The 13,456-nt window shown below is 43.0% G+C and overlaps 1 protein-coding gene across 2 annotated transcripts in view; it reads left to right on the top strand.

Moving 5' to 3' along the window:
* Nucleotides 1-13,456, top strand: part of ptprk (protein tyrosine phosphatase receptor type K) — a 467,398-nt gene that overhangs the window by 325,552 nt on the left and 128,390 nt on the right. For both annotated transcript variants that reach the window (XM_052025063.1, XM_052025062.1), the window contains exon 8: nt 2,799-3,101. In XM_052025063.1, the coding sequence (XP_051881023.1) occupies nt 2,799-3,101 (303 nt within the window). The remainder of the gene's footprint in view (nt 1-2,798; nt 3,102-13,456) is intronic.

Raw genomic sequence — 13,456 nt, 5'->3', positions numbered from 1 at the left:
AGCAGGAATTCATCCAGCTACATGTTGGTATGACCAAAGCCATTTTCTTTGGTCCCGGTTAGTAAAGTCAAAGTCGAGTTTATTGTCATATGCACAAGTTCATGTATGCACAGGTGCAATGAAAAACTTACAGCAGCATCACAGATACTGTACATAACATCATATAAGCAGCAATCACAAGAAAAACATAAACATTTTTTTACAAGAAAGAACACAATTAGAAAAAAATCCATTTTAGTGCAAAGTGATCAAAGTGGTCATAGGGTTGCTAAACTGTAGTGATTAGGGTTGTGCTGGTTGGTTCAAGAACCAAATGATTGATGGCAAGTTGCTGTTCTTGAACTGGTTGAACCAACTTCATTTCCTGGATATCCACTCGATCTGCGGCAGCTCTGTGAGACTGAACCAAACCTTCAGCAAAGTTCTTGCATATGTTATTTCCTTACAACATCAGTGGCCATTTGGCCCATCAAGTCTGTCAGAGCAATCCCATTCTCCCATTTATTTCCCTGTAATCAATTCTCTCTCCCACAACATTAACATCCCCCTGATTCTCCTACACAAGAGGCAATTAACCTTCCAATCAGCACCTCTCATTGGAGAAGCTGGAGCATTGGAAGAAACCCACACAGTTACAGGGAGAATGTGCAAACTCCACACAGACAGCACTGGAAGTCAGGTCCCTGGAGGTGTGGGACAGCTGCACGGTGCTACACTCCAGTGTCATGCTAATTCATAGATGAGCTTCGGATCACATACCTGTATCACCATCAGGACAGCCTATTTTCACTGATATTATGTGACCCAATTCCTTGACTGCTTTAGTTCATCTGCTGAAACTCTCATCAATGCTTTATCACTTCCTAGAACTGAATATTACAATACTCTCCAAACTGACTTCCCTCATTCCATCCTGTATGAACTCTGCTGCTCATGTCCTCACGAACATCAAGATCGACTTTCTGCATACTTAAGATAATAAGATATCTGTATTAGTCACATGTACATCGAAACACACAGTGAAATACATCTTTTGCATAGTGTTCTGGGGGCAGCCCGCAAGTGTCGCCATGCTTCTGGGGCCAACATAGCCTGCCCACAACTTCCTAACCTGTACGTCTTTGGAATGTGGGAGGAAACCGGAGCACCTAGAGGAAACCCACTCAGACACGGGAAGAATGTACAAACTCCTTACAGACAGTGGCCGGATTTGAACCTGGGTCGCCGGTGTCGTAAAGCGTTACGCTAACTGCTACACTACCGTTAGTTGATGAGATCATGGCTGATCTTCAATTTCAACTGTACATTACCACCTGATCCCTGTATTATTTGCATTTAGTGGCCAAGATCACCTTTTCTCAGCCTTTAAGATACTCAGTGACTGAGTATCCACAGTTCTGTAGAACGGAAAATTCCAAAGATTCATAATGGGTCCCTCATTCTTCTAAACTCCAAAGAATTTATCCCCATCCTTCATGACTTCTTCTCAAGGAGAAATGCTGTCATCCTAGGAATCAAAAAGATGAGAAGTTGCTATTCACAAAGAATTCCTATGTGCACTGTTATTTTTGATAATCCTGAATTTATTTCCAAGCTCTGGGCATCATTGGTAAGGCCAGCATTTACTGTCCACCCCAAATTGATCCTGAGGAAGTGGTGGTGAGTAACCACCTTGAACTACTGCAGTCAATCTGATAAAGGTATTCTTACTGTGCTGTTGGGTAGGGAGTTTCTGGATTATGCTCCGTGCTCCTAACTTATGCCGTGAAGATAGTGGAAAGCCTTGGGCTGTCAAGTGAATTGTATTGAATAAAAATAAAGCAAAATATAAATGCTAGTGAAAATTATATGAAAACAGCACAAGTTACAATTAAGTTTGAAATACCTTACCTCACAGAACAATGCTGTTAATAAAAAAAACTGTGTTTTTGTGCTAATTTTATTTTCAATGTTCAAAATTGGAAAACATTTTTATACCCGAAGAACAGATTTATTATTTTTCTTCTCTTACCGATTTAAGTGCAGTACCTTCACAAAAATTTGGTTTATTATTAATGTGTGTGTAGATGTAAGGAAAGATGATTTTGGTTCCAAGGGCTCCAAGAAGTCTGAATGCAATCCTGAGATTCATCACAATTCTATGAAGCAAAGGCGCCAGGATTGAGAACTATCTTGGTTCTTTTTTTCCCTCATTTACTGAAGAATAATGAATGTTAGATGATTCTATTGAACAGTGAAGAAATTCAATTGTTATGCCTTGCTCAGATGAGTGTACTTCATTAGTTTGGTTTTGCCACTTCTGCAATGGTCATGCCTTGCAGCAAATTTCTAGTTTGATTACTAATTGTCCTGCAATATTCTGGATCCTAAAATCACTGCAATGGGTACATTTTATGTTTGAGGACACTAATACACATTATTCAATCCAATGATCTAGTGGTAAGTAACATTTGCTGGGAGCGCAAAAATGCCAGGTACTCTTTGAAAACGATTGTATGCTCATAGGGCCAGGCTGAGCAATCATTTCTGGCTTAAAATGTTTTGACATACTTAAGCTGTTTAAGTGCCTTATTCTATTTCCTGTATATCCATGAAATTTTAAGATGAGTTCTTAGTGAAAATAAGAAACTGGCATCTTGTATTTTCTATCATGTTTCCTTCAACAGGCATTCTAGTGTTAACATTCTTTTAAAAAGTTGCCTTTTGAACATTTCTTCTATTGAATATGTGATATATGTGAAATATTTGAATTTATACTTTCTAACACTTTTAATTTTCCTTTCTTTTGCCCTGAATAGAACCCATGAGGTCACCAAAAAGCCTAAAAATTTCAGAGATATATGCTAGACATCTTGCTGTTGAACTGGATTCTCTGGGCTACAATGTAACACGATGCCACACATTCAACATCACTGTGTGTTACCACTACTTCATTGGTCACAATGAAAGCAAAGCTCACTGCATGGAAATGGATCAGAAAGCACCCCATCACATCATTCGGAATTTGCCACCATACACAAACATCAACATCAAAATGATTCTGACAAATCCAGAAGGAAGGAAGGAGAGTGAAGAGGTTATCATTCAGACGGATGAAGATGGTAAATATTTATGATTTGCATCATTCATCGTAGTTATGATCAAAAATAGTTACATTCTGACAACTTTCAGTTGTGCTCAATGAATAGGGAAATTAACTAATTTGCAAAGGCAGCTATCACAGCATTGCGTATCGTCAATCTTTTTTGAAAAAAGAATGACAGCCTAAAAATCCTGTTGCATCCATAAAGCCATGCTAGATGAGCTTTACGGTGGGATAGGAATGACCATTCTAAGCACAGTTGAACAGGCTATGCAAATTTTCTTGATCAAAAGTGATTTGCTGGTGTGAAGTCAGGACTGCTGATTTTGGTTGATTGGGTGGTTGAGTTTGTGCTGTGTATTGGGGAAGGGGGTTGAAACTGACAGGGTGGGGTATTAGGGTGAATGGAGTAAAAGAGGGATCAGAGATTGGAGCATCTGAAAGGAATGGAGAGGCATTGAAACCTAGAGCTGGGGCATGATGTAACGAGGCATCAGAATTTAACGCTGTGTTGAATGGGGTAGAACGTTCCAAGTATAGTGTTGAGTTGGAGGTAGGTAAAGAACCATCAGCATCACATTCTATGCACGGGAAGGGTTTGACTGACTTCCTTGAGTCAAGATCAGGCCCCTTAAATCCATGGGTGGGTGGGGTATTGAAAAGGGATTAGTGCCTTGCCCTCTGACTTGCTGAGAGAGTTGAAAAGAGCTTCATTTCTTGAGTGAGGGGTGGAGGTGGATCGGGAGCATTGGGTGGCAGAGAGAGAGTTGTTGGGGACCTTGTGGGGGCTGGGTTTTGAGGCAGAAGGGTGAATAACAAATGAGGGGCATTGCATCTGAAATGAATTCATCCCATGCACCCTGACAAGGTAATCACATCAGGGGCACAAAAATGATGTGATCACAATTGCCAAATATCCAGGGATGTTTAATGTTTTGCGCAGCAGAAGAAACATTTCAGTTACACAACTCTGAAGCAAGGTGTGTTGCAATTGAATTTCCAGGCTGACATCCTTAGGATGAATTGTGGATATTTGATTAATTGCAGTCATCAATGCATATTATTACTTGTTAGATTGCCTCGGAAAGTTTTATGATTGTAGACAAAAATCAAATTGGCCACGTTAAAAAAAAATTAGGTGATGTGCTCATGCTGAAATGCAAGAATGCCTAACTGTCTCATTAAAATAAAATGAACCATTTATGGAAGTTAGAGAATTAATCACAGGAGCATGGAAATAGGTAAGTATGTGAGGTGAATACTTGGAAGCTTATCTTGTGCAACAGACAACATAAGTCATTGAATCACAGAGCACAGAAACAGGCTCTGCGGCCCACCAAGCCCACACCGACCACCAAGCACCCATTTACACAAATCCCATTTTATTCTCCCCATATCCTCCTCAGTTCCCTCCAGATCCTATCACTTACCTATGAACCAGAGGCAATTTACAATCCACTTGTCTTTGGGATGTGGGAGACAACTGGAGCACCCAGAAGAGGAAAAACAGAGAAGGTGCAAATGTCACATGCAGTGCTGGAAGTCAGGATTGAATCTTGGTTACTGGAGGGTTGATGTAGCAATACTACCAGTCCCACCACTGTGCCACCTTAAGCTGCTAAAGCAAATTTGAGTTGGTGGCAAATATATGTAGCTTATGGCAGGAATTAAAAATGGCTTCAATCTTCCTAAAGTTTAACTGGAGTTACGTACTTTAATGTATGGCTTTTTAACATAGCCACATTCCCCCACCCCCTCTCGTTATCGTCACAGCACAAACCCCGGCAGCCATATAGCACAATCAATGTTGAGTTATTTAACAAAGATGTTAGGGCAGGTGACCAAAATCTTGGTCAAAGAGTTTGTTTAATGGAATATTTTAAAGAAAGAACAAGCAGAGGCAGAGATTTGAACTGGGTTTAGTAGCAGAAGGCACATTCACCGGTGATGGAGCAATTAATCAAAGGATGATCAAGGGGACAGAATTACAAGAGCGAAGATATTTTGGATTTTTACATAGCTTGAGAAATTTACAGAGAAAGTGATGATGAAGTTATTGGGGTACTTGAATATACGTTAAAGAATTTTAACATTGTGACTTTGTTTTACCAAGAGCCAAAGAACCAGGACCTGATGTGAAGTAGGACATAGATAATAGAGATTTGAAGGTCTGGATATCAGGCAAGCAGTCCAACAACACACTAACGTTGGACATGTGCCAATGATTGGATAGACAAGAATGGTGAATTGGTTTATTATTGTCATGTGTACCAAGGTGCAGTGAAAAATTTGTCTTGCATACTGTTCATACAGATCACTTCATTACACAGTGCATTGAGGTGGTACAAGGTAAAACAATAACAGAATGCAGAATGAAGTATTACAGTCACAGAGAAAGTGCAGGTAGACAATAACGTGCAAGGTCATAACGAGGTAGATTGTGAGGTCAAGAGTCCACTTTATCGTTGTAGGGAACCGTTCAGTAATCTTATGACAGCGGGATAGAAGCTGTCCTTGAGCCTGGGTGGTACGTGCTTTCAGGCTTTTGTATCTTCTGCCCAATGGGAGGGGAGAGAAGAGAGAACCTCCAGGGTTGGTGGGGTCTTTGATTATGCTGGCTGCTTTACTGAGGCAGCAAGAGGTATGGACAGAGTCCATGGAGGGGAGGCTGGTTTCTGTGATGTGCTGAGCTATGTCCACAACTCTGTGCAGTTTCTTGCGGTCCTGGACAGAGCAGTTGCCATACCAACCCGTGATGCATCCAGATAGGATGCATTCTGTGGTGCATCGATAAAAATTTGTGAGGGTCGATGGGGACATGCCAAATTTCTTTAGCCTCCTGAGGAAGTAGAGGCGCTAGTGAGCTTGCTTGGCTGTGATGTCTGTGTGGTTGGACCAGCACAGGTTATTGGTGATGTTCACTCCTAGGAACTTGAAGCTCTCAACCATCTTGACCTCAGCACCGTTGATGTAGACAGGAACATCTGCAATGTCCCCCTTCCTGAATTCAATGACCAGCTCTTTTGTTTTGCTGACATTGAGGGAAAAGTTGTTGTCAATAACACCATGTCACTAGGCTCTCTTTCTCCTTCCTGTACTCCAACTTATTGTTATCTGAGATACGGCCCACTATGATGGTCTTATCTGCAAACTTGTAGATGGAGTTAGAGCAGAATCTGGCCATGCAGTCATGAGTGTACAGGGAGTAGAGTAGGGGGCTGAGGACGTAGCCTTGTGGGGCACCAGTGTTGAAAATAATCATGGTGGAGGTTAATAATCGGGAATAATGAGGGCTGGACTGCGCAGGCGCTTGACGTCGGTAGGTAAGGCGCGGCAGTTTAAAAGCAAACCGCCAATCCAGCGGGCAGTGTCGGAGCGGGCAGCTGAGTGAGAGGGAGCAGAGTGGGTCGGGCTTTGGCTCAAGGGGCAAGGCAGGTGAGTAGCTGGCAGGTGGGTAAAGGTTAGGTTTACCTGTTACCTGTTATAAATTTTTAAGTAGAAAAACTAGGGGGAAAAAAGAATTAGTTCTGATGGAGGACATGGTGGTGTGCTGCAGCTGCTTGATGTGGGAGCTCGTGGACCTTGTTGCGGTCCACGATGGCCACATCTGCAGTAAGTGCTTGAGGCTGGAGGAACTTCGGCTCATAATCGATGAGCGGGAGTTGCAGCTTCAAACACTGTGCAGCATCAGGGAGGGGGAGAGTTTTGTAGATACTGTTCATAAGGAGACAGTCACGCCCCCCTTAGAGCAGGTACTACTGGAGTCCAGGAAGTAGATAGAATGGTTACTATCAGGGGAGGGAAAAGGGAAAAGAAAATGAACAGGCAGATAGAGCAGAGGACCCCAGAGGCTGTTCCCCTCAGTAACAGGTTTTCTGCTTTGGAGGCTGTTGAGGGAGATGACCTGCCGGGGCCTAGCAGCAGTAGCCAGGTCTATGGGACTGGGATCGGTCTTGCTGCTCAGAAGGGAAGGGAGGAGAAGAGGAAGGCAGTGGTGATAGGGACTCAATAGTCAGGGAAACAAGATAAGAGTTTCTGTGGCAGTGAGCACGAATCCTGGATGGTATGTTGCCTACCAGATGCCAGGGTCCGGGATGTCACTGATCGGGTCCACAGGATTCTAGAGCGGGAGGGAGAACAGCCAGAAGTCGTGGTTCATGTTGGTACCAACGACATAGGTGGGAAGAGGGATGAGGTCCTGAAAAGTGAGTTTAGCAAGCTAGGCAGAAGGCTGAAGAACAGGACCTCGAGGGTAGCGATCTCGGGATTGCTGCCAGTGCCACGCGATAGTGACAGGTAGAATAGGAGGAGATGGCAAATGAATGCATGGCTGAGAAGTTGGTGCAGGAGGGAGGGTTTTAGATTTTGGATCATTGGGATCTCTTCTGGGGAAGGTGGGACCTGTACAGAGAGGACGGGTTACACCAAGAACCTGAGGGGGGCCAAATCCTCGCGGCCAGGTTTGCTAGGGTGGTTCAGGAGGGTTTAAACTAGATTGTGAGAGGGAAGGGAACCGGAGGAATAGTTCAGAGGAAGAAGGGGATGGGTAAAGTCAGATCTGACAGGTAGAGAGGCTTTGAGGAAGGAGAAGCAGAGTACAGGCTATAAAAGTAGTAAGGTGGATGGTCTAAAGTGCATTTACTTAAATGCGAGAAGCATCAGGAATAAGGGAGGTGAACTGAGAGCTTGGATTAGTACATGGGACTATGATATTGTGCTATTTACAGAGACATGGCTGACATCAGGGCAGGAATGGATATTTAATATTCCTGGTTTTCAGTGATTAAAAGGGATGGGGGGGGTAGGACGGGGTGGCGATACTGGTCAGGACACTGTTACAGCCTGCAGAAAGGGTAGGTAATGTAGAAGGATCCTCTCTAGAGTCAATATGGGTGGAAGTTAGGAACAAGAAAGGGGCAGTTACCTTCCTGGGAGTATTCTTCGGCCCCCCGGTAGCAGTAGGGATACTGAGGAGCAGATTGGGAGGCAGTTTTTGGAAAGATGCAAAAATAACAGGGTTATTTTAATGGGAGACTTCAACTATCCAAATATTGATTGGCACCTACTTAGTGCCAAGGGTTTAGACGGGGCACAGTTTGTTAGGTGTGTCCAGGATGGATTCCTGTCACAGTATGTTGACAGGCCGACTAGAGGGAATGCCATATTAGATCTAGTTTTAGGTAATGAACCAGGACAGGTGACAGATCTATCGGTGGGTGAGCATTTGGGGGACAGTGACCATTGCTCCATAACCTTTAGAATTATCATGGACAGGGATAGGAGCAAAGAGGACAGGAAGATATTTAATTGGGGAAAGGCGAATTATGAGGCTATAATGTGAGAACTTGGGAGTGTAAATTGGGATGACAGGTTTTGAAGGGGAAATGTACTATGGAGGTGTGGTCGATGTTCAGGGATCTTTTGCAGGATGTTAGGGATAAATTTGTCTTGGTGAGGCAGAAGGAATGGTAGGGTGAAGGAACTGTGGGTGATGAGAGAGGTGGAACAACTAGTTAGAAAGAAGAAGGCAGCATACATAAGGTGTAAGCAGCAAGGATCGGACAGGGCTCGTGAGGAATATAGAGTAGCAAGGAAGGAACTAGGAAAGGGCTGAGGAGAGCGAGAAGGGGACATGAAAAGGCTTTGGCGAGTAGGGTTAAGGAGAATCCCAAGGCTTTTTTCTCGTACATGAAGAGCGGAAGGGTGGCTAGGGTAGAGGTAGGTCCGATTAAAGACAAAGGTGGGAGGATGTGCCTGGAAGCTGTGGAAGTGGGTGAGGTTCTCAATGAATACTTCTCTTCGGTATTCACCAAGGAGAGGGGTCTTGATGATGCTGAGGACAGTGTTGGTGAGGGTAATGTTCTAGAGTATGTAGATATTAAGAGAGAGGATGTATTGGAGTTGTTAGAAAATATTAGGACAGATAAGTCCCCGGGGCCTGACGGAATATTCCCCAGTCTGCTTCGTGAGGCGAGGGAGGAGATTGCTGAACCGTTGGTTAGGATCTTTGAGTCCTCGTTGTCAACGGAGATGGTACCAGAGGATTGGAGGGTAGCGAATGTTGTCCCCTTATTCAAGAAAGGTAGTAGGGATATTCCAGGAAATTACAGGCCGGTGAGCCTTACGTCTGTGGTGGGTAAGCTGTTGAAAAAGATTCTAAGAGATAGGATCTGTGAGCATTTAGAGAATCATGGACTGATTAGGGACAGCCAGCATGGCTTTGTGAAGGGAAGATCTTGCCTCACAAGCCTGATAGGGTTCTTTGAGGAGGTGACCAGGAAGATTGATGAGGGTAGTGCAGTGGATGTGGTCTAACGTGGATTTTAGTGAGGCATTTTGATAAAGTCCACATGGTAGGCTTCTTCAGAAGGTCAGAGGCCAAGGGATCCAGGGAGGCTTGGCTGTGTTGATTCAAATTGGCTGCCTGTAGAAAGCAGAGGGTTTGTGTTGGAGGGAGTGCATTCGGATTGGAGGGCTGTGACTAGTGGTGTCCCACAGGGATCGTTCTGGGACCTCTACTTTTTGTGATTTTATTACGACGTAGATGAGGGGGGTGGAAGGCTGGGTTAGCAAGTTTGCGGATGACACAAAGATCGGTGGTTGTTGTGGATAATGTGGAGGGCTGTCGAAGCTTACAGAGGGATATTGATAGGATGCAGAAGCTGGGCTGACAAGTGGCAGATGGAGTTCAATCCAGAGAAGTGTGAGGTAGTACACTTTGGAAGGACAAACTCCAAGGCGGAGTACAAGGTAAATTGCAGGATTCTGGGCAGTGTGGAGGAGCAGAGGGATCTGGGGGTTCATATCCACAGATCACTGAAAGTCACCTCACAGGTAGATAGGGTAGATAAGAAAGCTTATGGGATGTTAGCTTTCATAAGTCGGGGGATCGAGTTAAGACCATGAAGTGATGATGCAGCTTTACAAAACTCTGGTTAGGCCACACTTAGAGTACTGTGTCCAGTTCTGGTTGCCTCATTATAGGAAGGATGTGGAGGCGTTGGAGAGGGTTCAGAGGAGATTTACCAGGATGCTGCCTGGATTAGAGAGTATGGATTATGAGGAGAGACTAAAGGAGCTAGGGCTGTTCTCATTGGAGAGAAGGAGGATGAGGGGGAGACGGTGATGGAGGTATACCAGATATTGAAAGGAATAGATAGAGTAGACAGCCAGCGCCTCTTTGCCAGGGCAACCAATGCTCAAACAAGAGGACATGACTTTAAGGTAATGGGCAGGGAAGTTCAAGGGAGATGTCAGAGGGTGGTTTTTCACCCAGGAGGGTGGTTGGTGCATGGAATGCGCTGCCTGGGGTGGTGGTGGAGGCTGATACTTGGACAAGTTTCAAGAGATTGTTAGATAAGCATATGGAGGAGTTTAAGATATGTCGGAGGAAAGGGTTAGAGATAGTCTTAGGTGTGGTTTGAAGGGCAGCACAACGTGGTGGGCCAAAGGGCCTGTATTGTGCTGTATTGTTCTATGGTTCTATGGAGGTGTTGATGCCTATCCTCACTGATTGCAGTCTGTTGGTCAGGAAGTCAAGGATCCAGTTGCAAAGGGAGGTGTTGAGCCCCAGGTCTAGGAGTTCAGAGATGAGTTTGCTTGGAATTATAGTATTGAAGGTGGAGCTGTAGTCAATAAACAATAGTATAACGTAGTGTCTTTACTGTCCAGATGTTCCAGAGAATAGTGTAGGATCAGAGATATGATGTCTGCCGTAGATCTGTTTTGGTGGTCTGAAAATTGCAGTGATTGTCTGGGAGGCTGGAGTTTATGCGTGCCATGACCAGCCTCTTGAAGCATTTTATGATGGTGGATGTCAGAGCTACAGGGTGGTAGTCATTAAGGCACGTTAGCTTGTTTGTCTTAGGTACCGGAATGATCATGGTCTTAAAGCAGGTGGGAACCTCAGATTGAAGCAGGGAGAGGTTAAAAATGTCTGCAAGTACCCCCAACACAGTTGCATTGAGCTGGGCAGCAGAGAATCTCAGTGGTAAAGTTGCAAAGAGCTGGACAGTCATGACAATGTGATTGTGGGTTGGAGTCATATTTGTACTATAAACTAGGGAAGAAACTTGTACTACCTCAATGCACTGTATAATGAATTGATCTAGATGCACAGTATGCAAGTCAAGTTTTTCACTGTACCTTGGTACAAGTGACAATAATATTCCAATTCCAAACTGATGGGAGGGAAGAAGATGTGAAATTGAAGAGGAGTTCAGCTGGATCTAGAGGTGAAAGCATTTTCAAGAATTTATAGGGAAAGGGGGAGGTTGGACACAGATGATGATTTGCAAGCATTTAGTTATTCTATAGATAGCTGATTATAAAGGAGAAAACAGTGGCTGAAGAGAGAACACCTAGACTATGATATTCAGTTACTCATGGAATTGAACAATTTTCTGTTTTAAGATCTTTGCTCAAAGTGGTAAAATGTAATCCAAGCAGAGTTGTTTTGAAGTTCATATCGGCTAACCTTTTGTTTTTTGCTTCCTGCATAACAAAATCCTGGCTGCATTTTATTGATGTTGCAAAAGTTGTATTTTAATTTAGGCATACACTTTGAAACATCACTAATGTCTGCATGAGTCCACCAATTTGCCCTCACTTCAAAGCTTCAACTTTAGCCAATAGTTTGTAATGTGGGACAATCAAATGCCACTCTTTGATCAACTGAAAATCATCAAGATGTGCAGTCAGTAATAATTATAGACTCCAGCAATTTCCTGTGACCAGATGTTAGACCAACTGGTCTATAATTCCCTGGTTTCCCTTACTCACCTTTTTTTAAGATACCAAAATGATATATGCAGATTTCCACTCCAAAATGAATTGAAAAAACAAAATTGGAGATTGTAGTTGGACATCTCTTCTGTTCTTGCCTACTTCCTTCAAATCGTTGTCATGTGAGCCATCTAGCTTTGTGGATTTTTCACTCATGAGTGCTATTGTTGTCTTCCTTATTTTTAATTTGCTTATAAGTCAAGGTGAACATAATTTCTGATTCAGTATTAGTCTCCTCTCTAAATACTAGTGCGTAACTGTTTATTGTGTCCTTTATTTTTAGGATTACAATTGTTAGTTTTTAAAATTCCAGTACTTCAGCATTAAACAAATTGTTCTATTCCATATCAGTTAAATATGCTTAAAACACACCTGTTTGTTTCTGAGGTTATACCCATTTTATGCACTGGCAGAATAACCAAGCTATCAGCTGGCAAATGTTGCCGGCAGAATTATCCTCGTTCCCTAAGGGAATGATCTTTACCCTTCATACCAAATATGTACATTGTGTTTGATTGTGTACTCTAGTTGCTTGCCATGATCAATTTACTGAGCTTTTCAGCAACCCCCAATGAAACAGTATTATTTTTTCCCCATCTGAGTATGCACCAGGGATTGTGAGAACTTCTTCCAAATTATGTGATTGATCCCAGAGGCTAGATCTCCATTCTTGCATTCAAATCACTCCATTGTGACTTCTACAATTTCTACATGAGAAGGATGATGCGTTAGATCAAGATTTAACCGCATTCTCCTGGAAGAGTGAAATGCACGTTTTAAATACTGAATGAGGATACAAATAGCTGTCTGCAATCAGATGAATCCACCTGCATTGGGAAAATTACAGTCTGTTTCATTAAAATGACAATCAGGAGTGACAGACTGTTTTGGTACCTGTGTATGTGAAACACAAACTGAAATCCAAAATGGCTGTTTAGTCCTGGGAATTTGGAAGATAGTATTTCATAAGTTTGCCAGCTTCCCTGACCAACTAACAGCAAAAATGCATTGTTGAACCGGGACAGTGTGGTTACACAGCAGCAGAGATTCCTGAAGTTAACATTTAAAACTTTCTCTTGAGTTTGATTTTACATCTTGGCAGGATTGATCTCCATGGACTTCAGTTTGAATTTTTTTTAAACATTCAATAAAAACGAAAGGATTCCATTGTCATCCTAGCACAAGCCAGGTATATTCAAGCTGGGACTGTTGGATGCCTGGTTCCTGCTACGTGCCACTCTTCTAGCCTTTCCATATATTATTACTGTCACAGATGGAAGGGATTAATGATGCTCATTCATGTTCAGCCTGCAAACGATAGCTCAGTTATTGAGAGAAGTCAAGAAATGGCAGAGTCAGCAGCGACATTTAAAAAGCTAACTAGTTAAATATTTAATGAAAGAAGCAAAAGAAATTTGCTTTGCGGTGGTATATTTCCACATCAATGGTAGCATTTAAAAATAGTGGACCAAGAAAATTTCCTTTCAATCCCTATCACAAGCACAGCCTCCTTGCAATCTTGTCATCCAATTTGGCTCGCAAGTCACCTTCTGACCAAATGCTGCCCAAGACAAAAATCATCTTTCACAC

This window comes from Pristis pectinata, chromosome 10, assembly GCF_009764475.1.
Source record: "Pristis pectinata isolate sPriPec2 chromosome 10, sPriPec2.1.pri, whole genome shotgun sequence".
Taxonomy (NCBI): domain Eukaryota; kingdom Metazoa; phylum Chordata; class Chondrichthyes; order Rhinopristiformes; family Pristidae; genus Pristis; species Pristis pectinata.
This window is presented reverse-complemented; position numbering and strand designations above follow the sequence as displayed.